The 23,827-nt window shown below is 41.5% G+C and overlaps 1 protein-coding gene across 7 annotated transcripts in view; it reads right to left on the minus strand.

The window, feature by feature from the left end:
* The window catches only part of ARHGEF7 (Rho guanine nucleotide exchange factor 7), a 93,343-nt gene extending 71,558 nt beyond the window's left edge, over positions 1-21,785 (minus strand). For 2 of the 7 annotated variants that reach the window (XM_032226452.1, XM_032226453.1), the window contains exons 1-2: positions 21,445-21,783; positions 1,620-1,706 (exon numbers count right to left, since the gene is read on the minus strand). In XM_032226452.1, the coding sequence (XP_032082343.1) occupies positions 1,620-1,706; positions 21,445-21,609 (252 nt within the window). In that variant the 5' untranslated portion in view covers positions 21,610-21,783. Of the gene's footprint in view, positions 1-1,619; positions 1,707-1,800; positions 1,918-21,444 lie in introns of those variants that run through there. The other 5 variants (XM_032226457.1, XM_032226451.1, XM_032226455.1 and 2 more) reach the window with 5 other exon arrangements.
* Between the last annotated feature and the right edge of the window lie 2,042 nt (positions 21,786-23,827).

Consider the following 23,827-nt stretch of genomic DNA (forward strand, 5'->3'; position numbering starts at 1 on the left):
CCTTCATAAGGGGCAAGGGGAAGCATTATTTGCATACTTTTGTTAAAAGGGAATATAGCACACTAGATTTGCATGTGTGAGATTTCCAAGACAGGTTCTAAGATGAAGAGCAACTTTGCATGCCATATGAGACAGCAAATGTACTATGAAACTACAAATAAAAAAATTCTGCAACTAAATGAAAATCTTACTAAAGGAATTTTGGACATGATAGAAATAACACTTTTATCAATGACTGGATTCTTTGGTCATGGAGGACTTCATCTACAGTAATGCATTAAAACATGTTTAATAGCAGAAAAAGGGTGGCTCAGTGGCTAAGCTTTTCGATCAAAAGGTCGGCAGTTCAGCAGTTCAAATCCCTAGGGCTGCATAATGCGGTGAGCTCCTGTTACTTGTCCCAGCTTCTGCCAACCTAGCAGTTTGAAAGCATGTAAACATGCAAGTGGAAAAATAGGGACCGCTTTGATTGGAAGGTAACAGTGCTCCGTGCAACTTCAGCATTTAGTTATGCCGGCTACATGACCACAGAGACATCTTCAGATAGAGCTGGCTCTTCGGCTTTGAAATGGAGATGAGCACCTCCCCCTAAAATCGGTAACGACTAGCACATATGTGCAAGGGGAACCTTTACTTTAATAGCAGAAAATCCAGAAATAAATATAGAGGATGCCCTAAATGACCATATATCCCACTTTGTTTAATTTGGTCAACTCAGGACAGTGAACCCAGATAATAACCCTTCCTCCTATTTTCCCCATAGCAACTTTTTGAAATGGGTTGGGCTGCAAAAGCGTTACTGGCCCAAAGTCACCAGCTTTCATGCATAAAGGAGGTCTAGAACTCATAAATCTTCTGATTCCTAGCAGCACCTAAACTATACCAACCTGGCTCTCACTTCCCCAACGTGAAAAGAACTATCACTAAATTACTCACAAGGTCAAAACTGGTTATATTGACACAACAGGCTTATCTAATAAAAATTTACTAAATTTACTCAGGTGAATGAGATACCACACCATAATCAAACAGCACAGGCTAGATTTTCAAAATGGACTGAGAGGGGGTAGAGACATGAAAAAATGCAAGTGAATACACAAGGTGAAGGTTAATTTTTTCCCTCAAATCTAAGTACTTTATTAGTTCTCTAGCAGGATGCTTTCTGCTATGAGGCTAATACTATTCAGGAGCAGCCTGGGAGTAAGTATTCTAAGCCTCAAGACAAGCATTCCAATGCAACACAGAGTTCTCCATAACCACAGATCTATCCTCTCTTTCCTGTCCTTCCTCCCCAGTTCTTTGTAGGGAATAGTTTAAACTTGATTGCAAAAACACTGTTCAAACAATGCAACAGCAGGATGGCATAAATTGTGGTTTTAAACGTAGAGAAAATATAGAATTGGTCCCTGTGAACAAACAGCTTTATGGACGTGCAGACAGGAATCAAACATATTTACACCGGGCTATTGACAGCCTCACCTGTGCAAAACAAGAGACAGGGATGATTCTTGTTCCCAGACACTCCGATTCATTCTTTTGCAGAGATTTTACCCCCACACCCCCCCCCCCACGACGCTCCACAGGTAGACATGCAGTCGCCTCCCATCCCATTTCCTCACCTCCAGGCGAAGGGTGGCGCCGCATGCCCGAAGAAACTCTCGGATGTTGCTCAGGCACTCGCTCTCGGTGCGCGGCTCCGGATAAACCTGCAAGAGGAGGAGGAGAAGCAGAGCTCGTGTCAGATCGGGCTTGGGCTCCAACTGCGGGAAAGCGCTCGAGAGAAGCCACCCCCGGACTTACCTTCCGGGACAACTCTTCCCTGTAGTTCCCATTCACTCCCCTGCTTCTCCCGTCTTGGGCTTCCCTCGAAAGCGGCGTTTGATTTGCTGCGCCCGTGACGGGAGAGGTGAACCGGGAAGTAAACACGAAAGCAGGAAATGGCGTGTGAAGAGGACGAGGGAAGTCTCTGTCCTCCACCCACCCCGGCTCATTTTCCCTGATGGCTGCCTCCCTGTCCCTAGCCAATAGATGCTTCCCATCCTGAGGACCACTTGTTCCCCCCCCTTCCAAAAAAGCGCGCCTAACGAGTTTCGATCCCACCCCCGGGGGGGGAAGGCAAATTTGCATATCTTTTTTCAGCGGGGGGGGGGGGAACTAATATGGTTGCAAATGGAAGTGGTTCATTGTTCCTCTCCTGAACTGCTCCACTTTCCTCAAAGGTTTCTGCATTTTTAACTTTCTCCCACCATTGCCTTCACCAGAAGCAATGGATGGAAACTAATCAAGTTGAGAAGCAACTTAGAACTAAGGAGAAGTTTCCTAACAATTAGAACAATTAATCAATGGAACAATTGGCCTCCAGAAGTTGTGAATGCTCCAACACTGGATGTTTTTAAGAAGACATTGGATAACAATTTGTCTGAAGTGGTGTAGGGTTTCCTGCCTAAGCAGGGGACCTTCCAATTCTGTTATTCTATTCTATCTTATCCCCATGAGTGAAATAGCTTAAGACATCCCAAATGGAACTAAGGTTAAAAGTAAAATTTATCCTCTTATGTGAAAGGCATCCAAAAGCACCATCTATTAAAGGGAAATTAAGTGACTGGCAATGATTGGAAATAGAAGCAATAAAAACAGGGCAGGAATTGGCATATGTCATGCCGCCATAATTTTGTTGCTTCAAAGATGAACAGAAAATGCTATTACTCGAGAGTAGAGAAATGTCTATAGAGTGTTCCATTTATTATTAAGACTGGTTTTTAAAAAAGGCTAAGTGCACATTACAGGCACCCATTATAACTGGATCATTTGAAGCAAAAGTTCTGTGATATTTTTTTTCAAAATATGTTTTTCTAGATGTGTTCAAGAGAGCTGGCAATCATTAAATCATGAACTACATTATAAAACCTAATAGAAAAACATAGAGAATAGAATAAGAGAATAAAATTCTTTATTGGCCAAGTGTGATTGGACACACAAGAAATTTGTCCTTGGTGCATATGCACTCAGTGTACATAAAAGAAAAGATACATTTGTCACAAATCATAAGGTATCAGAATCGAAACCCCTTAGTTAACAGAGAATAAACGCTTATCCAATTTCAGGACATGAAAAAAACACAAATGGTCTCAAGCTGACTGACAAAACTGCAGCAACCAGTAAAAAGACATTGTGCGACAATCTGAACCCTGTTCTTTAGGGGAAAAAAGCAGAACAGATTCTTCAACCCCAAATAGAATGATGATCATATCTGATGAAGCATTTAAATTGTGTATTTTTAATAGAAAAGTAGATAATATTGTAGCTAAATGGCGCCCCCAACCTTTTGGGTGCCAGGGATCGATTCCATGGAAAGAGGTTTTTCCGCAATCAAGAGGAGGCATGGTTTTGTGCGCTGCCTGCATCCTGCGCATGCACGGATAGGGGTTTGCTCATTTGCATGGCCGATTTCTGGAGTGCTCCAGCCTGGTGCCTGTCCATAACCTGGGGTTGGGGACTAGGTAGCCAACATTTTGATGGGCATTGCTCATTTTTATTGTATTATGCCAGGACTGAAAAAAACATCACTATCTAGTTCTTATCAGAAATGTGTCAAACAGTTTTGGATCTATGAATAGGCATCTATTCCTACAGCACAACTCCCCAGGCACAATGTACTAACTTGGAAGCCCACAGAAGCTTCCAGAGAAATTAAGTCCCAGATCTTTAAGTGGAGTTTCCAAATGTTGTCAGCCATGGTCAATACAGATAATAGTAAGGAGTGACAGAAAGCCTATACCACTAATATAAGGAAGATCTTAGTTATCTCTGTACCATAGCTAATAGCTACTTATAGCTAAGACCATGGTAACAATGAATTCCTTACATCTAGACAGTTTTTCAGTGCTCATCTATCTTTGATTTATAGGAAAATTCAGTCTGGATTTTTCAGTCTTGATTCTGAAAGAATTTCTCAGTACTTGTAGCAATTTATAATTGACTCTAATGAATAACTTCACCTGAACTCAGTACTTATAGCAATTGATAATTGACACTAATGAATAACTTCACCTGAAGAAAAATATTTTAAAAGTTCAAAAAGATCACATATTTTTGTCCCTGTAGAAATATTTTAATGTATACGTAATCATCAACTTTTTTTAACTGCTTCAAAAATGAATTGATGAATAAATTCCATGAAAGTGCCAATAAGAGATTGCATAAGAAACCTTACAATAAAAGAGCAAATTTGGAACTGTTTCCTTTTACAGGGTAAATTTTTCTCATTGATTATTTAAATTATAGACACAAAAGGGTAGAAATTAATAGCCATCATTTAATAGTAACAGGTGGCTTCATGCTTGCATTCATTCATGATTAATGCTGGCAATCAATTACTGTTCTTTGGTATCCATATTGAACAGAATATACTTCATTTGAAAAGAAGCTGCATAGACAATCATTTCACTATGCATGTCCGCCTTATTTGTGACAAAATGCAATCAGTTAGCAAGACAATATAGCCTGCCGAGCTAAAAGATGAATAACTTATTACAAAATGGTTTTTAAAAAAGGAGAACATTTGTGGCTCAGGGTTGAAATGAGGGATTCTTGGTGCTCTCTGAGTGTGGTTTTCTTGCTAACACTGATGATGTTACCTAGTTTGGGTAATGAAATGTCTACAAGAAAACAACTAAGTTCAGAGAGCATCAAGGACCCTTCAGAGTGGTTTTTATATATGCCAGCAACTTAAAATGACTGAAAATAATTTTGTGGTGCTAACAAGCACTGTCTTCCAAAGATGTATTTGTGAACAGACCAGCTTATCAATAGGATAAAGCTACCTTTCCCACACATTATGGAAGCAAATAATTGTTTTTTATCTAAACTTTTTTTGTGGGAAGGGTAGTTCTTAAATTATGGTTGCCTGTCTTTTGAGTAAATGCAATACATGTGACCTCTCAGTTATTTAAATCATTCCCTTCTAATGGTAATGTCTCTTGTCTGTTTCCACATACCCATGCATGCTCCTGGCTCCCACCCAATGATGAAATGGTTTAGAGCTTAGACCATGGTTATCCAATCTTTTTGCTTGCCTGGTTCATACTGAATGAAGGGGAATAGTCTTGGGCTGCATATAAAATATATGATATAGGTAATGTATATAAATAATAAACTTCCTTTATATATATATCTTATTTTGTGGAGTCAAATTACTAGCTATTCAGGGTCACATGCAGCCAGTGGGTTGGACATTGGACATACCTAATTTAAACGTTTTTGCTGAATATCTGAATCACAACTTTCACAAAATATGATCTCAGATTAGTTGCCACTTTTTAGTTGATTTGCCTTTACCATTCATGTCTTTTGACCTGAGCAAATTCTTGCCAGGTTCATGCTAAGATACAACTTGTGGACGCAAACCAAGTTAAACTACATTATGAGTAAGTGTAACATATGAAACCAACTTTGATTTGAATCTTTTCCTCCATTTAAAAAAAATATTATTTCAAAACTTGCTTATCAAACAGTAGTATATCTATTTCCAACCTCTTATTTTTTTATATTCAGGATTAGTTTCCCATGTTGTGATTCCAGATCTACAATTGACTATGCAGTTTATATATGTATGTATGTATGTATGTATGGATGGATGGATGGTTGTTTGTATAAATTAATTCAGAAAATCATTGAGGAAAGTTTCAAGGCAAAATAGGTTTCTTTTGAGATACAAAACATTTAAAAGAATAGAACACCGAAACAGAAATATAAGTCAGGAACTTGGAGATTCATAATTGAATAACAGGAGAAAAATCCTGATTAGAGCTTAATGTTTCTTTATCTGACCAACCTCCAGAATTCCCTGCATGTAGCTGGTAGAGACAACCATGCAATTTGTTGAGTTCATTCAACAGAGAAAGGAGAACATGGGAAAACCATCTTGACATAAAAGGCGTGTTCAGGACTCCTCAACCCTAATGTAGTACTACAGACTTACTCAATTTTCTGATGCCAGATAATTAAAAAAACTGATGATAGAACAATTGCATTCATTTTGTTTGATTCTAGCACTGCACTATCACTTCCTAGGGATTGCTTACTTGTTTTCAAATCTTTTTTCAAATCTTGGTTAAAAAAAGCAGGCAAAGGAGAAGCAGGAATCAACAACTATTTTAGGCATTGTGTGATCACACAGTTTCACTGCTTGCCAATCCTCCAAAATAAATACAACAATGGCATTGGCTGAAACATACAATCAAATCATCACCTGAGATTCTATATAGTTTCAAGTGTTCTTGCCTAAGTTCTCATGAAATGGAGTGCATCAGAAGTGGGTTGCTCCCGGTTCAGCCCGGATTGGACGAACCGGTAGTGGTGGCAGGAGGCTCCGCCCACCCACCTAGATATTTCTGCGCAAGCGCATAAGCAAATCAATGAGCCAAGGTGGCGCAGTGGTTAGGGTGCAGTACTGCAGGCCACTTCAGCTGACTGTTATCTGCAGTTCAGCGGTTCAAATCTCACCAGCTCAAGGTTGACTCAGCCTTCCATCCTTCCGAGGTGGGTGAAATGAGGACCCAGACTGGGGGCAATATGCTGACTCTGTAAACTGCTTAGAGAGGGCTGAAAGCCCTATGAAGCAGTATATAAGTCTAACTGCTATAGTAAAAAATAATAATTGAAACCCACCACTGGAGTGCATGTATTCTGATATGTCATGCAATTTCACAAGGTTGGGATAATTTGATTTATTCTTTATTAATGTTGGCATTAGAGCATCTCATCAGCATCAGCCAAAGTCTACAATTAGACAAAGCAGAAGCAGCCGAAGGGAATGTAAGATGGCAGGAAGGAGCCCAATGAGGAAGCTGAGGGTTTCATGGTTAATTACAAGCCCAACACACTGGAGACAACAAAAGCAGTTAAAGTGAAAAGAGATGCTCTACTTGCAGTTTTTATATTTTCAATTTTTTTATAATTCACAGAGGTTTTGTATACCTAGTTCATTTCCTAATAAAAATAGGAGATGGAAAGTATTACTATTAAACAGCCAGTTGCAAGAAAATTTCAGAAGTGGAATCTTGAGGCCATGGAAGTCACAAAACAGACTTGGGCAAATGCCCATGACCCTGCCTACCTAAGCCATATTTTTTCACCAAACTGTTGAAAAAGCCACAATAGTTCATGGATAAGATTAAGTCATAAACCATGACTGACATATTGCAGTTGATAATTATACATTGTGCTAAGCCAAAGTCACATTATGCTTTAGCAGAAGAAGAAAATTTAGATGGTGCTTCTAAAATGATATATGATAGAGGTCAGCTAACAGGTGAAATTTCCCCAAAAGCTACAGTAGAACTGTAGAAGCAATTATCATTTTGCTATTCCCTGAACCATAAGGACAGCTGGTATACAGTTTAATTTGATGTACATTTAGGAAATGTTTGTCTCACCAGCTTTCATAACATTGTAAATGACAATAACTATGTGCACTGTTATTCCCTGAACAGACCAAACACAGCTGCCCCATTCAGAGTATTCCTGCCAGAATACATAAATCTCCATAGGAGGCTGCACATCGTCACTATTGTCAGAGAAAAAGACCATATGGCTACAATCAGCCCTGTGATGTCTTTGATCAACTGTCACAGAGGATCCTGCATGGGGGCTTCCTTTGTGTCAATAAAGTTGCAATATTTTGGTAGCTACTTTCAACACAGTGCTGCGATTTACAGGTTAGTGGCATGAGATCAATTTCCTAGTACAGTTGCTGCTTTGTTATCAATTTTATTCATTTGTTTCTTCACCATTATGCCATTTTTTTCTCTGAAATGCTTCCCATCACTAGATATGCTATCATAAGAGCCGAGGTGGCGCAGTGGTTAGGGTGCAGTACTGCAGGCCACTTCAGCTGACTGCTATCTGCAGTTCGGCGGTTCAAATCTCACCGGCTCAAGGTTGACTCAGCCTTCCATCCTTCCGAGGTGGGTGAAATGAGGACCCAGACTGTGGGGGCGATATGCTGACTCTGTAAACTGCTTAGAGAGGGCTGAAAGCCCTATGAAGCGGTATATAAGTCTAACTGCTATTGCTATTGCTATTCCATTTTCACAATCCATATTCTAAAGGCAAACAAATGTAAACAAAATACATGAAGATTCATACAATGCAACCTAATTTATATATTCTCCAGGATGACGTTATAAAAGTTTCCTTAGAATTCTGGCAGAAATTGATTGTCCTTGATTGAAAATAGGGAAGGAGTTACACATTCTAGTATGAATAATAACAGCATTTCTGGAAAAAGGTGAGGCTGAGTTCTCCCAGATTAAATTTTTGCCACCTGACAAAGTACAGTCCAGCATACTAGGAAAGTAGTATGCCCCAAATGGGTCTTTTCTTAAGTATTACCCAGTTGTTCCTTCTATTTTTAGGTAATTGTGCTTGCTTACCCTTGCAATATATCTTGGATTAACCCAGTCATAAATTTTCTTAAATCTAAGAACAGTATCTTAAAACTTAAAATATCAATGCCAAAACAGCAGCATTTTACTGCATATTCTTGCATAGGCTTCTCTATTTAATCATTGAAGGAGATAATCAGGTTTGGCTCACTTTAGTTCCTGCCCAACATGGGAGCTGGACAAAAATGGCTAAATAAAGGGATCCAAACATCAAGGAGGCTATAGGAAGGGAAAACTTGCCATCTTCACAAGTCGAAAATAAGTTGTTTCTCTTTCACTTTGTTTATAGAGAAAGCAGAGGTTTGTTTCTTGGGGCAAACCCAAGAGGCCACACTGAGGCATTCATTTCTGGCTCATCAATGACCCACCCAGCTCTTGGATCTTTGTCAGGACTAGGATTTGAAAACAAACTAATTTTCCATGAAAACCAGTTTGGACTGAAGCTAAAGTTCCAGGCTAGAAATCCAGAGACTGTGCATCTTAGGCACAAAGCTATCTGGGTGATATTGCAGAGGTAGTATTCAGCAGGTTCTGACCAGTTCTGGAGAACCGGTAGCAGAAATTTTTAGTAGTTCGAAGAATTGGTAAATACCACCTCTGACTGGCCCTACCCCCATCTATTCTCTGCCTCCCGAGTCCCAGAGATTTTACAGTATCCTTCCCCAGCCAAGTCCACCAAGCCACGCCCACCAAGCCAAGCCCACAGAACCAGTAGTAATTTTTTTTTATTTCCACCACTTTCATACCAGTACAAATTTTAGGCAGATTGTTTAAAATTTCTATTTTTGGGGATGGTGGTGTGCTCAACCTGCCAACTTTACAAAAAAATCTGCAATCTGCCAATCTGCTATTTCAAAAAGCTGTAGGAACCAGACAAATGGAATTGTCTACACATGAAGGATCCCAGAGGCTTCATGGGCTATGGTTCAGCATAGGTGAATCTAACCATTACAATTTCTAAAACAAATAGTGTTAATACAAACACTGACTTTTTTAGAAAGAACTGGGACTTTCCATATGCCATGCTAAGATGAAATGTGGCTGGCTAGTCTGTGGTTGAATAACCTGTGTTTAGATGGTTCACTTAGCCATGATTAACTGACATCAAACCAGCCAATTATATTTTAACCTATCATAATCTGCAGATCCACCATCTTTGGTTAGTTTGTGATTCAGTGTTAAATCAGTGGTGAAATTCAATTTTTTTTACTACCAGTTCTGTGGGTGTGGCTTGGGCATGGCAGGGGAAGGATACTGCAAAATCCGCATTCTCTCCCCACTCTTGGGGGAAGGATATTGCGAAATCTCCCTCAAAATTTCCGCTACCGGTTCTCCAGATCCTGTCAGAACCTGCTGAATTTCACCCCTGTTGTAGGTCCATATATTTGACTTAATTTACTATAACATGATTCCATGGGCATCTGCAGGAGGGCAGGGGTGGAAGTGATATCACGTCCAGAGGACCCGCCCGCCCGCCCTCCTTACCTGTATTTGAGCTCTTCAGTGCACGCACATGGAGCATACGGCACCTGTGCAATGCTCTGCCGAGCATCTGGAGTGTCACGGAGGCATCGTGGAGTATCACAGGAGGTAAGGATGCATGCATGTTCTCTGCGCGCGTGCACATGTGCTGCACGCATTCATGTGGTGGACGCCAGGCCTCGTTGCATCATACCGGTTGCAACGGGATTCGGAACCCACCACTGATGTATATCATGACTTCATCATACAATTGACATAAATTTGTCATTTGTCTGACAATGTCATGGTACAAGTATTGTCACTTTCACTAGATGAGTATGCATTGTTGCTATGTATGAACATAACCAGCTTGTCCTTCTGAAATGTGTAATCATGTAAATAACAACAAGCACCTTTTTTTTCCAGTAAGGCTCCTATGTTGTTTTTTTCCCAGTGTGGGCCAAAGCAAATGCAATAAGGACAGTTAAATGCAAAATTAGTTTTAAAAAAGTATTCTGCTGCATTTTGACATGGCATCAAGCCTTTTAAAAGAATGGGAGCCATGCCAGGAAAAAATCCATTTAATAGAAAAATTATTTAAAACAGGCTATAGCTTTCTGTTTTCTATATAAATATATAATCTATAAATACCCAAAGAAAATCAGCAAGAGAAAATGCCTTGGTTTGTTAGTTGGTTGGTGTCTTCATGCCATTTTGGAATCCTGGTGACTGCCAGGATTATCTTGGCAAGATTTTTGTAAGTAGTTTGTCTCTGCCTACTTTCATGACTGACCAGCCCAAAATAACCCAAATGGCCTCATCCTCAAGATGTGACTAGACCTCACAGTCCCTCGGGTTTTAACTTATACTTTTTCCAGTACACCAGTTTAATTTATTAGATTAATATATACTCTATATGTTTCATCTTAAACAGCATTTAGACTATTATTGTTGGAATCATACAATGCCCCACATTTGTGATTTGTGCATAAGCACAGTTTAAATAATGCACATTTAAATAAACCATGATTTAACATAGTGTGAAAGTGCATTTGATTTGTTTTAGGATAAATTTGTGGTAAATGATTTAGAAAAATGATGTGTGAACAGGCTGTTAGACATTCTAGACTGACTCAGAACTGGAGCAGAACAAGACAGGGATTATGAACATATTTTCAAATACTTAAAATAATGTTGGCAAAACCAATCTACACAAATGGTTACTTTATGCACTTTGCCCCATGTATTATCTTAGCAGTCCCCAATCTTTTGGGCACCAGGGACCAGTTCTATGGAGAGAGGTTTTTCTGCGGACCGGAGGGTGTGCTGCCTGCATCCTGCAAATGGAGCTTTCCTTTTTTGCATGGGTGGTTTCTGACATGCCACGGAATGGTGCCAGTCCGTGGACCGGGCTTGGGGACTCCTGTATCAGGGGTGGGCTACTAGGGGTTCACACAGGTTCAGGCGATCCTAGCTAGGATTCTGCCCAGTTTGGCAAACCCCCAAATGCCACCCTGGCTGGCCCCTCCCATCCTGCCACCTCTCCCAGGAGTCTCCATGCGACTCATTCATCATGCCAGGTAAGTGCAGGGCCCCCACGGAGGCTTGGAGAGGGTGAAAAATGGGCCTACTGGAGGCCGGTTTCCAGCCTCCGAAGGGCCTCCAGAGCCTGGGGAGGGTGAAAAACAGGCCTACCGATGTTCCAGAAGGCCAGAAATGGGCCTGTTTCTGGCCTCAGGAGGACCTCCCAGTTTTCGCCCTCCCAGAGGCTCAAGGAAAGCCTCCAGACCCTAGGGAGGGCAAAAAACTAGGCCACACCCATCATGGCCACGCCCACCCAGCAACGGGGCAGCGAACCCATTGCTGCAATTTTTGAAGCCCACCCCTGCCCTGTATTATCTAATTAGTATTACATAGCACTGGGGAAGAGTGATTAGAAGTAACTTTCTGAATGTAAAAACTATTTAGCAAAAGAACAATGGTTGGATCCCTCTTCCTGGGAGCATTCAAAAGGATACTGAAGGACCATTTGGAGTACTAAGCAAGGAGTTAGATTAGATGACCTATCCAACTGTTTATGTGTCATCAAAACAATATCAACGTTTAATGACAACATAGACTGCCCTCCTTCACAATGATCTGTCTCCTGATGCAGGAGGGGGTGCACAGGTAAACCCACCAGTGGCTGGCCAGGTTAGGTGGTCTTAATAGAATGGATCTTATAAATTCATATTAGCTTGGCTTTTCATTCTAGTGCCCTGAAGTTCCAAAGTTGACTTTTAGCTGGAGTGAACTTTCTCTCCAACTTCCTCATAAGTATTAAAAATAGGGCTGAACAGTGTGGCAAGACCCTGTAAAGGAGGGGCACAGGAAGCCAGGCGTGGGTGAGAGATAGAACAGAGGTAAAAACTGCTGACAGCTTAAAACATTATAGGAACTTCTCTTTTTTGTATTTTTCCTATGTACTTCTCTGTAACATTCCAAATGAACTTCTCCTTTTTGAAATGTCATGTTTGTCTCGTGTATGGAAACGCCTTGAGAATGCAGTGTGGAACACGGCATAAAAGTAGCATCCTGGGCAGGGCCCAGGCAGTTCAGATTTTGGTCTGTGAACACGCTGAACTCGATGCATCAAATAAATCTGTTTCTCTCACCTTCGTGGTATCGAGTTCTGGTCTTTCGTAAGTAGATTACAAACCTCAATCTGCTGCAACATCCAACCTGATATTTCAGATTAACAATAATGGACTCCTTACTGCTAAGCTGTAGTGAAGCTTATCTATTTTACTGTGGGACACCCTCTTTTCTTTTTTTCCACTTTTCCTAGTATCACTGACTTCTCAAGAGAGCCATTTCTTTGCAAAATGTGCCCAATATATGATCATTTGTGCTTGGTCATTTGCGTCTCAAGGGAGGACCTAACGTATATATTTGCTTTCTTGGCCATGAATGGTATTGAGGCAGCCCTCATCGTACAACCATAATTGAGCCCAAATTTTCAGTTGCTACATGAAACATTTGTTAAGTGAATCACTGCAGTTTTTAAATTAGTATCACGGTTGTTAAATTAATCTGGTTTCCCCATTGATTTTGCTTGTCAGAAGGTTGCAAAATAGCAATAGCAATAGCACTTAGACTTATATACTGCTTCATAGGGCTTTCAGCCCTCTCTAAGCGGTTTACAGAGTAAAATACAAAGTAAAGGGAAATCACATGACTTGGGACGCCGCAACCGTCAGAAATGTGAGTTAGTTATTAGGCATATGAATGTAAATCACATGACAGTGAGGCTGCTGCAATTGTCTTTAATGTGAAAATTGGTCATAAGCCATTTCTTTCAGCGCCATTGTAACTTCAAACGGTCACTAAATGAACTATTGTAAGTCGAAGACTGCCTGTACTTAGGAGCCGTCCCAAACGTTGATGTTTAAACGCATCAATAGTCTTTCTATCCTGCTTCTTCCAATTCATACCTTACGTGATTCTGTCACAACACATTTATTTTGCTACATTACCTAATCCACTTTGTAAGAGAAAAGCAGATGTGATTACATCATGTCATTTCCCTTGGCCCCAATAAAATGTTTTTGGGAATATGCAGATTGGTGGCAGTTTCTCATAACTCATGGAGAACCAAACTGCTTGGTAGGAGTTTTTACATGTAGAGCTTTTTATTCTCTCTTAGCTGCTCATCTTTTGCTCGAATTAAGGAGCTTTTAAGGAAACATTCTGTTAAGCACATAGTTCTCCTAAGTACTTGTGCATTTAACCGTTCTATCTGGATTGTCGCCTAACCCAAAATGCCGAAGTCATTCTTGCAAGGAGAATAAACTGTTTTTGTGAAGTGTCCAAAAGATTAATTCCAAACAGAAACATGCACTCAACTTAATCTTTGTGGAGTAATGGAATAGCAGCCACATACCGTATACGTTTGTTTACTGTGGCTTTATCTCAAAACCTCTTTATGTCGTTCACATACAGCTATCAATTTACATGGACAGAAAAGGGAAAAAAATTAGGGATTATCATACACTACTCAGACTACCTTTCAACTATTTCTAAACTTGCATTCATTTCAACACATTGGTTTCCAAACAAACATGATTATTTTTTTAAATGTGCATATTGCACTGTACTAAAGTAAAGATGGGCTGTCATAAACTGGTCTTCCAGAAATTCCATTCTGAACTTCGAGTGGGTCATGCCTGACTTAAACTGGGTCATACAATTATTTCCTTTCTAAACAGTTGGGACAAAAACAAAATGACAGACAGGATTTGGACCACATATTTCACTAACACACAACTGTCTAGGTTTACACATTGTGACAAGCCATAATGTGGTTTGATTTGGGCTGATTGGGTGAATCTAACCATTCATAAAATATGATTTATGAAACAGTACATGTGATTAGTCATTACAAGAATAGACCGATGGACTGTGTCCCATCTAATAGTTGTTTTACAAATCATTATAGCTTATCCATCTTCTGAACTCTGGAATACCTATTGTTTGGAGTTCCTCAAAATCAAGACTTGCAACTTAAGACAACCTACTATAAAAATTCCCAGTTTTCAAACGGCAACTCCTTCTAATTTAAACAACATGAAAAATATGCGGTTTGTTGGAAGAATCATACAAGAAGAACATAACATGGTGGCAAACATGGTCAGTAAACAAATTTTCCAATTAATATGTTTTGAGATTATAGCCTTGAGGAAGAAGAATCTGCATTTTACAAACTAATATTGGATATTGCCAAAATGGCATTCCACCAGAATAGGTACAGGTAAGCCTCGACTTAAACAGTTTTTAAATGACTGTTCAAAATTACAGGACTAAAAAAGGTGGATTATGACTGTTTTTCACATTTATGACTGGTACAGCATCCCCATCCCCATAGTCACGTGGTCAAAATTCAGATGCTTGGCAACTGACTCCTATTTCTAACAGTTGCCATGTCCTAAGGCCATGTGATCACTCTTTGCAAACTTCTGACAAGCAAACTGAATGGGAAAGCCAGAGTCACTTAACAAATGCAGTGATTCACTTAACAAATATGACAAGAAAGGTTGTAAAATGGAGCAAAACTCATTTAACAAATATCTTGCTTAGCAACAGAAATTTTGGACTCCATTTTCATTGTAATTTGAGGACTACCAGTAATCCTGAAAGCACAACCATTCGTTTAACAATAGTTTAACGTTATGATGGCTTTGGAAAAAGTGACTGATGCCGTGTTCTCAAAGTTATGTCCTATCATTCCATTCATGATTATAATTCTGGCACTTGGAAACCAGCTCGTATTCATGCCAGTTGCAGGGTTATTTAATTGTGATTTTCGCAGCAAGTGTCTGACAAGCAAAGTCAATTTGGGAAGCCGGATTCACTTAAAGACCTGTGAATCACTTAACAGCCACATGATTTGGCATCATAGTACCATATTGTGCTGTCCCGCTCACTCACACACATGTAACAGTGGTTTGGTGAGTTTATTAATATTCCCCAGAAAATCCCTTCACCAAAAAAAAGAGCAATGGCCAAAGAGTCCACAAGGCCTTTGAAAGTTTCTCAATAAAAATAAATCTAACAGGCAAACATACATCCACAATACAAGGGTTCACGAGGCAAGAAAATCCAGAGTTTCCAAGGCATGATCAAAGTCAAGGCACTGTGTCAATCCAAAGCGAGGCAGGAATCACAACAACCAGTAAACATACAATTAGGAAATGAACAAGTTCCCAGCATCACCTCCATCTGTTTGCTATGCTAAATAGCCAGCTCCTGGTACAGCCAGTTAAGAAAGGGCGAAGTATTCTCCTTGCAAGTAATCTGGCTAACCTTCTCGCTCCTGCCTTTTCTCTGCCCTGCGTGTTCTTGGATCAGACGCAGAAGGCAGTTCCTCTTCCTCATCTCTGGCCAGCTGCAGCTGCATCCTTTCCCCACCTGGAGCCTAGGGACTGTTCTGTTGCAGCTGTGATTTAGCCAAATCCTTTACAGACAGCTGCTTGGAGCCATCAATCAACTCTCCTGCTGACATGCCAGAAACTGGTTCATTCTCCCCCAAGCTGACATCTAGAGAGATATCTGAGGAAGCATCACACATATCTATGTACAAAACCAGTGGAGCTTACTTCGCAACAACACTTTTGTCATTCTAATGAAAGCTCTGGATTTTGTAGACACTTCTCATCTGGAATCATCTAGAACCTAAGATTCTGATATCATCAAAATCTTTCTGATCAAGCTTTGGTGCCTCTACCAATAAACCATTATAAAAGCCAAAATAGACTTCCTTGTTCACTTTGGGAGATTGCTAAATAGTATTAGAAATACTAATAACAAGCAGAATTTAAAATCAATTCATATTGCTTTTAAAAAGACAACTTTAATTAACAGTGGGCCTTAGATTCAATTGAAAATTGTGAATTGATCCTGGAAAACAAAGAATAGACTTTTTCCTATTTAACTCTGGAGAAAGTGGTAAGTTTTTCTTCGTTTGATTATTTCATTTTGTTATTAACTTCTAATTTGTTTAGTTATTATTTCGGCAAAAGAAAGAATAATGGGACTTTTATTTATTTATTTGTTTATTTATTTGTTTTAAATTCCGTTGTTTCAATAAAAGAGCCAATTACTCTTCTGCTGCCTGTACCTTTCACATGCTGCCTGTACTTTTCATCCAATTTCCTGAACATCTAGGGCAAGGGTGTCAAACTGGTGGCCTGAAGGCCAGCTATGTCATGGGTCACACCCACCCCAGCTCTGTGAAGGGGAAAAACATTGCGATAAGTCATGTGAAGGCAACGTGATGCTGCGAGTTTGACACCCGCGATCTAGGGCATTCATCAGGAGTCAAAAAAAAATCAAGATGGCAACCCCACCCCTTTTTACATGCATCAGAGCCTCACCACTGCCAAGATTAAAGATGGTATCCAGAAACCCAGTGATATGCTTTCCTCCCTAAGAGGGGGGGAATTATTTTACTTGGAAATCTCATTCCTCTTGTTGGGTCTCTCAAATGAGACTGGCCGAGGAAAAGAGGTCCACTATTGCTACTCCTGTCAGGGGTAGAAATCAGCAGTGAAAAGAAAGGGGGAGTTCTTCTCCTCTCTGCCTGCCTCTCCTTTCCCTGTCCAACTCTCCTTCTAGCTGCCCCTATTTTCTCCTTGATCTATCACTGTTCATTATCAAAGTAGGGCCAAGAACATATCCTCATGGGCAGTCCTTAGCTACCACTGCTGCTTCCTAAGTGATCATGATACTTTCTAAGAAGCACACTGGGAAGAGAAGGGGCAGCAAAGGGATAAGAGCAGGGGAGACAACAGTTCTTCATTTGATGAGGTAGGAAGATAAGAATGGAGAAGGGGTAATAAGGAAAGCTATCATTGAGAAGACTGTTGTGGTATGAGACAGCAACAGTCTGTATGGAAGTTACTTTTGGAAAGCAAACTTTCCCTACCCATAACTTCCAAGGTTCCATAAGGTTGCTATTTCTTTGCTTCTACAGAAGACATTGGTTTGCTGGGTAACTTCTAATTTCTTCATCAATCAAAGGAGAAATGGTCACAGAAATTGGATGGAGGGGAAGGTCAGTTGGACCTGCCTCAAGCTCCTCCTCAAGGTGACAGAATATCTTCATAAAGAAGAAACTGTACAGTTTTCAAATTTAAAAAAAAAAACCTGTTTTTTTTGGCTGGTACCAAAAGGAAGGCTCTGAGGACATGTCTTGCATAAATGGTAAGCAAGCCATTTTAGCATTTAGCAGGAAGTGTGTGTGATGAATCCTAAAATGAAATGAGTGTATTTGGTGGTCATTAAAATCCCTACTATTCTGTATGCCTAATATTTCACCAGGCTTAGATATATCTCAAAAGTTCAGTACATTTGCTTTTCATTCATGCAGTATTATTAGTCATATTAATTTTAAAAATGAATGTGTGTTGACACAAATCATTCATCCAAAAATTTAGACATATATTGAAATGGTATAAATCCTTCCAAAATTAATGCTCTTAATTTTACTACCGGTTCGGAACCGGGAGCGCACATGCTTCACTTGCACATGTTGCTTCTGTGCATGCGCAAAACAGTGGTGGGATACGACCGGTACCGGTGCCTGTTGGGAGCACCAGGTACCATTTTGATACGGTGCCCACCTGCCCGCCTGTCCTCCTTACCGATATTTGAGCCAATTGAGGCTTCTGCGCACGTGCACGGAGCATACGGCGCCTGCGTGCTCCGCCAAGCAGCTGGATCGTCGCAGGTGGTAAGTACGCATACGCGCATTGCACGTGTGTTGCACGCGTGCATGTGGTGGACACCCGTCCATGTTGCACCATACCGGTTCCAATGGGATCCGGAACCCACCACTGGCGTAGAACATGCTGCGCATGCGCAGAGTGCCCATGATGACGTCTGGGCAGGTGGGCAGCCGCCACTACAACCGAACTGGGGGAACCGGCAGAATAATATCTCTGATCTAGGGTTTTCTTTTTTGAATTACATTCCTACATTATCCAAATTAATGATGAGTAAGCACATTGGAGATAGCCATTCTTTCACAAAATGCTTCAGTTTCCATTCCAAAATTTCTTCTTTAGTGACGATGAAACACAAATTGCAAATTTCATTCTATTTCCTTACTCCCTTATTTTCTCTCTACTCCTTAATACTGTTAATTTCAAAGGATGCCAGGGCATTCAACAATTGCCAAGTTCGATCATTCTTTCATTAGACTTCAGGTCTAGTCAGTCTGCCAACACATCCTAGCCCTGAAAAATAAGTATTTGCAAAGATATGTGGCAAGGTTACTGTAAGCATAATTTGGGTCTCAAAAAAGTTGAATATGAGTCCATAAGTCTTAGGCAGCCTCCATCAAAACCATGTTGACTATTGGGTTAGATATGTTTGATTAATGGTACACAAATTATGCTAAGGTTTGTTGAATTTTTGACACTTCACTAAATAAACAAACCCATAAAGCATATTTTATATAATACAACAGCTGGGCCCACACAGTACTCTATACCAAACCATACATACCCAGGCTGATGCAGGAAAATGGGTGTGGTTCCGTCCCGTCCCCCCACCCGCGCTACTGCTCTTATGGGTTAGAAGCAACTGACAGAGATTTTAAAGAAGATCTAGATATAAGGAGGAATTTCCTGATCATGCAAGCTATTCAGCCATGGAAAAGCCTCCCTCCTGGAGCTGTGAGGGCCACTGAAATCTTTCAGGCAAAGGTAGGGCAGCCATTTATCTACCATGGTCTGAAGATTTCTGCCCTAGGGAGTCGTTTGGATTAGAAGACTTCCAATCCTGTGATTCTGTGATATATTCAGAACTTCCTCAGGATGATCACTGATAAATTTATTTTCATTATAAATTCCTGAAGGGGTACTCAGGGTTTATGAGAAATAGTGTTTTTTTATTAAAGCAAGATCTGTACATCTCTAAAGAAAGGAATTAAAAAATGCAAGGGACTTTTCTATCTCCCAGGCTTCATGAAAGCTATTGTTCAGAGCGAAAAAGTAAAAAGAAAATCAAAATTCAAATTCATAACATCTCAGGATGTGACTAGGAGCCACCTCCCATAGCAAATCCACCCTCTAGTGGCCATTACTATGCATCTAATATTCCGATTGCTTTAAAAGAGCACCAAAAGTTCTGGCCAGTATAATCTTTTCAATAAACAGTGTATGTACTTTTCCCAGCCCCTCATGGTTAATTCAGCTATTGTGATTTCCTCAAAACATGGAAATTCTCACTTGCCCATTCTCATTTAGTCTCTCCTTAATTAGAATAAATGTGCAACTTCAGTCACTATCTAGGCCAAAGCGCATTGTACAGTACATACTGAGGGGGGAAGAATCAATGTGTAGCACTATTGCCCCTCCCTCCCTCCCTACAATCTTGTTCCTAGCAGACAGAGAAACAAAAGTCCAATCTACTGATCTAAGTACATTTGTATACATGTGGAATAAACATACCCTTCTCCTCTTGCAGAATACATGGAACCCTCACATTTCAAACTAATCTTGAAAATGCTTGAATAAACAAGAATTTGAGGAAGGAAAGCATTTTTAAAAATCATTCCACATGCCCAATATTTTTTTTTTAAAAAAAACCTATGTCCTTTTTTTTTTTCCATCACACAGTGCCCCATCTGAATATCAAGATACTAAACTTAGACTTTAAAATAACACAATAAATCACAGGAGCTGCCTTGCTAACTAGTTCATCAAGGTGCAATGGCACCTTAAGAAATTTCTCACTAGGAAGAACATAATCAAGCACTAGGAATGGGAGTGTCAAGGCAGAATTGAAATCAGGTGATTTTCCTCATTTTCCCCCTAAAAATAGAAGCCTATATTGCATGAAGTGCATTTAATATGTGTGTGTGTGTGTGTGTGTGTGTGTGTGTGTGTGTAGAGAGAGTGTGTGTGTGTGAGAGAGAGAGAGAGAGAAGAGAGAGGGGTTTGTATAAAATTATAACTATAATATAAAAACCCTGCACAGTCACTTACAGTCTCAGTACAAAATTATGGTGTGTATTGATCAGTGGAAAATATTCTCAAAGTAAAATTAAATATGCCTTCCTGTCTATCAAAGCAAAACATTTTTTACATTTCACTCATAGTTAAGAAGATACATAATGCATACACAAAAAAGGTCTTCGAATCTAAATATTTTATGGAAAAAAATCTTTCTTCTAGAGATTCATCTTTTCTTTCACACACACACACACACACACACACACACACACACACACACAATTACACATAGATGATAATTCTAGAGGATGATTGATGACTTAATGCGTTTTTTCTTTTCTGGTTCGATTTGAAGATAGGAAGCCTGGGGCACTTCTTCGTGAAGGCCCCAAGAGCTAAAAGTGTAGCTGCCTTACTGTATTTCAAACTCTGCTCCCAATTCGGCCCACCTCCCCACCCACTCCTCAGTTTCCATCCCCTCCTTCAAGCTTGACAATGGAGCCTCTGCAGCTAGACAGGAAGGATGTGTCCGCGCAAGAGCCTTCCCACGGAAAAGGCCACACGCTTCCTGCCTTTCCAAGGGTGGGGAAAGGCTGTGTTGGGGGGGGGGTGTAAGAGACCCTGGACAAAGGAAAGTGCGTGGATCTAGGCGAGTCCTGGGCTCGGCTCACTTTCCGACATATCCAGAACAGAAGGAGCCTGACGGATTGAATCCAGGCGTGTCATGCGCGCTTTTTTTTTTAAATCTGCCCGAGTCTCTCTGTATCTCTGCCCAGATAATCGGGGGGGGGGGGCTGGTAGCCTCGCCTTATGCAGCCCACCGCGCGGGGTTTTAGGCTGCAATGGTTGCAAAGACCCGCACATGCTTGGAAGGGCAGTTTGGGTGCGATCCTTGCGTTATGCGACGCCCTGGCGGTGAAGCCCAAGTAAAACCCGATTCTCTTATGGGGCCGGGCCGGCGTAGGCGGCAGCGGGGTGGGGGAGGACGAGGGGAGAGGGAGACATTTAATAGGCAATATAGGAATATTAAAGACACTTACTTTATCTATGGTGCCCGGTAGCAGGCGATCCAGCAGCCTGCAAAGAACCACCCCGTCTTTCAGAGATGCCTGCAAAAATCCCTCCGGGTCGGAGATGCTTTTTTTGGGCGACTCCAGCACCCCCAGGGTGATCAGCCATGTAACGGTTTGCTCGGCTGAATTCATGGCTGCTGCCAAGAAGAAGCTTCTAATCCCACCGAAGAGCCAGCGCGCCAGAGACGGGGAAAGCAATGCAGCACTCGGGAAGGCGAGGGTCGTCTTTTACGCGGCGCTGGGAACTGTTGCTTTCCAAACCAGCGCTTTCTCCCACGGACTTGCCCCCTCCAAACCACCACCCCCTTCCCCCCCCCTGGTTTTTCTTTTTTTGGCTTGGGGTTTCACATGGAGGCAGCAGCCGAGTCGCGAGTCGCCGCCGCCGCTGCTTCTGGCGCCGCCGCTCCCCCTCCTCTTTTCTCCCGTAGTTGCAGATGATGACGACTCGGTTTACGAAATCCAGGAGGCTCGGTTTCTCCCTCCCGTGCTTTTTGGCAGATTGTCAAACGCCTTTTCATTATGCACACATGAACCTGCAGCGCCTCCCCCCGCCGGCTGCCTCTCCATGACATCATTCGGGCAGCAGGAGGAGGCGGGGGGGGAGTGGGAGAAAAATAGACCCCCTTCGCCTGTTCCGCGCGCGGACCTCGCCAAGAGTCAGCGCCCCGCCGTCGGGCGCGCGCGCCCCAGCCGGGGAATCTCAGCTTCAGAGACGCCGAGCCTTTCCTCGCAGAGACGCCACCGCAGGCCGACGATGCGGAGCTCCCATCCCGCGCGGAAAGGGGCACATGCACACGTTCGCGGTCGCACATGAGTGCGCGTGAAGAGGCAGGGTTGGCTTCGCTTCTGCGGCCTGGCGGAGGTCTAGGAGAGCCTTGGAAGCGTGCATGTGTATACACGGGGAGAGAATGTAGAGATTCCATGACTCAAACGATGGGGCGGGCTAAATTCAATATATAAACATTGAGCAGAACATTGGAAGGAAATAATTGATTGCTTATTAGTAACCTATGACTATCACTGAGTGTTGTATCTCATGGTTCTTGATGAATATATTCTATTTTATTTGTCTTTTATGCACACTGAGAGCATATGCACCAAAGACAAATTACTTGTGTGTCCAATCATACTTGGCCAATGAAGAATTCTGTTCTATGATTATCTCCTGCGTGAGGATTGAAGGCTTTTCCAGTGATTTGAAGGGAAACACGCGGAGAGGGGGGTGCTTGAAATCAGACCAGGGGGGAGGCAGAAATAAGAGGCGACGTATCTTTTAATCCTTTTCGGGAAGCTCCCAAGCTACAAATTCACCGTACTAAAGATGCGGGAAGATAATCTGCCTGACTTCTTGTGCAACGGAAAGAAGAGAAACTCCCTCCTCCCCCCCCCCCAAAAAAAACCCTTCGCGTTTAGGACGGATTTTTTCTTGCGCTCCAAAATAGTTCAAGAGCTCAGCTAACTACGCTACAAGTACATTCAACCCTGATGTGGCTTGAGCGGTTCTTGCTCGCGGCGCCCTCCAGCGGCAGGTGCGTTTATTTCTACCATTATTCATGTACACAGTAACACGAATAAGTCGACGTGCGGCTTTTGTGAAGGAAAATTGTTTCTTTTTCCTGCTGACTAAAAACGCAGATAAGCCGCATACATACATATCTGCCTTAAACTCTTAAGATTTTAAAAGGATGGGGAAGGATTTTTAAAACTACCAATTGTGGCGGTTTTTTAAATAAAATGCTTGGTATCATTTAGCAGCTATTCCACCTGATTGCAGCAGATGGAAGAATTAGACTGCAGAGTCTATAACTGGTATCAAACTTGTGATGACACGTCGTCATGTGTCGTATCACAACTTTTCCCCCCTTTACTTAACCAGGGCTGGGCGTGGCCAAAACATGACAAATCTGGCCTGCAGGTTTGCAAGTTTGACACCCCTAGTCTATAACAATTAATTTGATATCTCTTCCCCCCTCATTTATTTCAATGAAAGTTGCTCATTCTCTGTATGCTAAGCTTTTTCAAAAATTAAACCATCACCCCAAAATTAGCAATGAGAACCAGGCCTTCTTGGTGAGATCCTAAGGAGATTGGTCATAGGGGGCTCTAGTAAAGAACCCCTGTGGAAGATGATCCCTGTTTTTCAAGATTTTTTACATAAATGCCCACTTTGCCTCACAAGGTATACAATAGCAATAGCAGTTAGACTTATATACCGCTTCATAGGGCTTTCAGCCCTCTCTAAGCGGTTTACAGAGTCAGCATATTGCCCCCAACAACAATCCGGGTTCTCATTTTACCCACCTCGGAAGGATGGAAGGCTGAGTCAACCCTGAGCCGGTGAGATTTGAAC

Source organism: Thamnophis elegans, chromosome 11, assembly GCF_009769535.1.
Source record: "Thamnophis elegans isolate rThaEle1 chromosome 11, rThaEle1.pri, whole genome shotgun sequence".
NCBI lineage: Eukaryota > Metazoa > Chordata > Lepidosauria > Squamata > Colubridae > Thamnophis > Thamnophis elegans.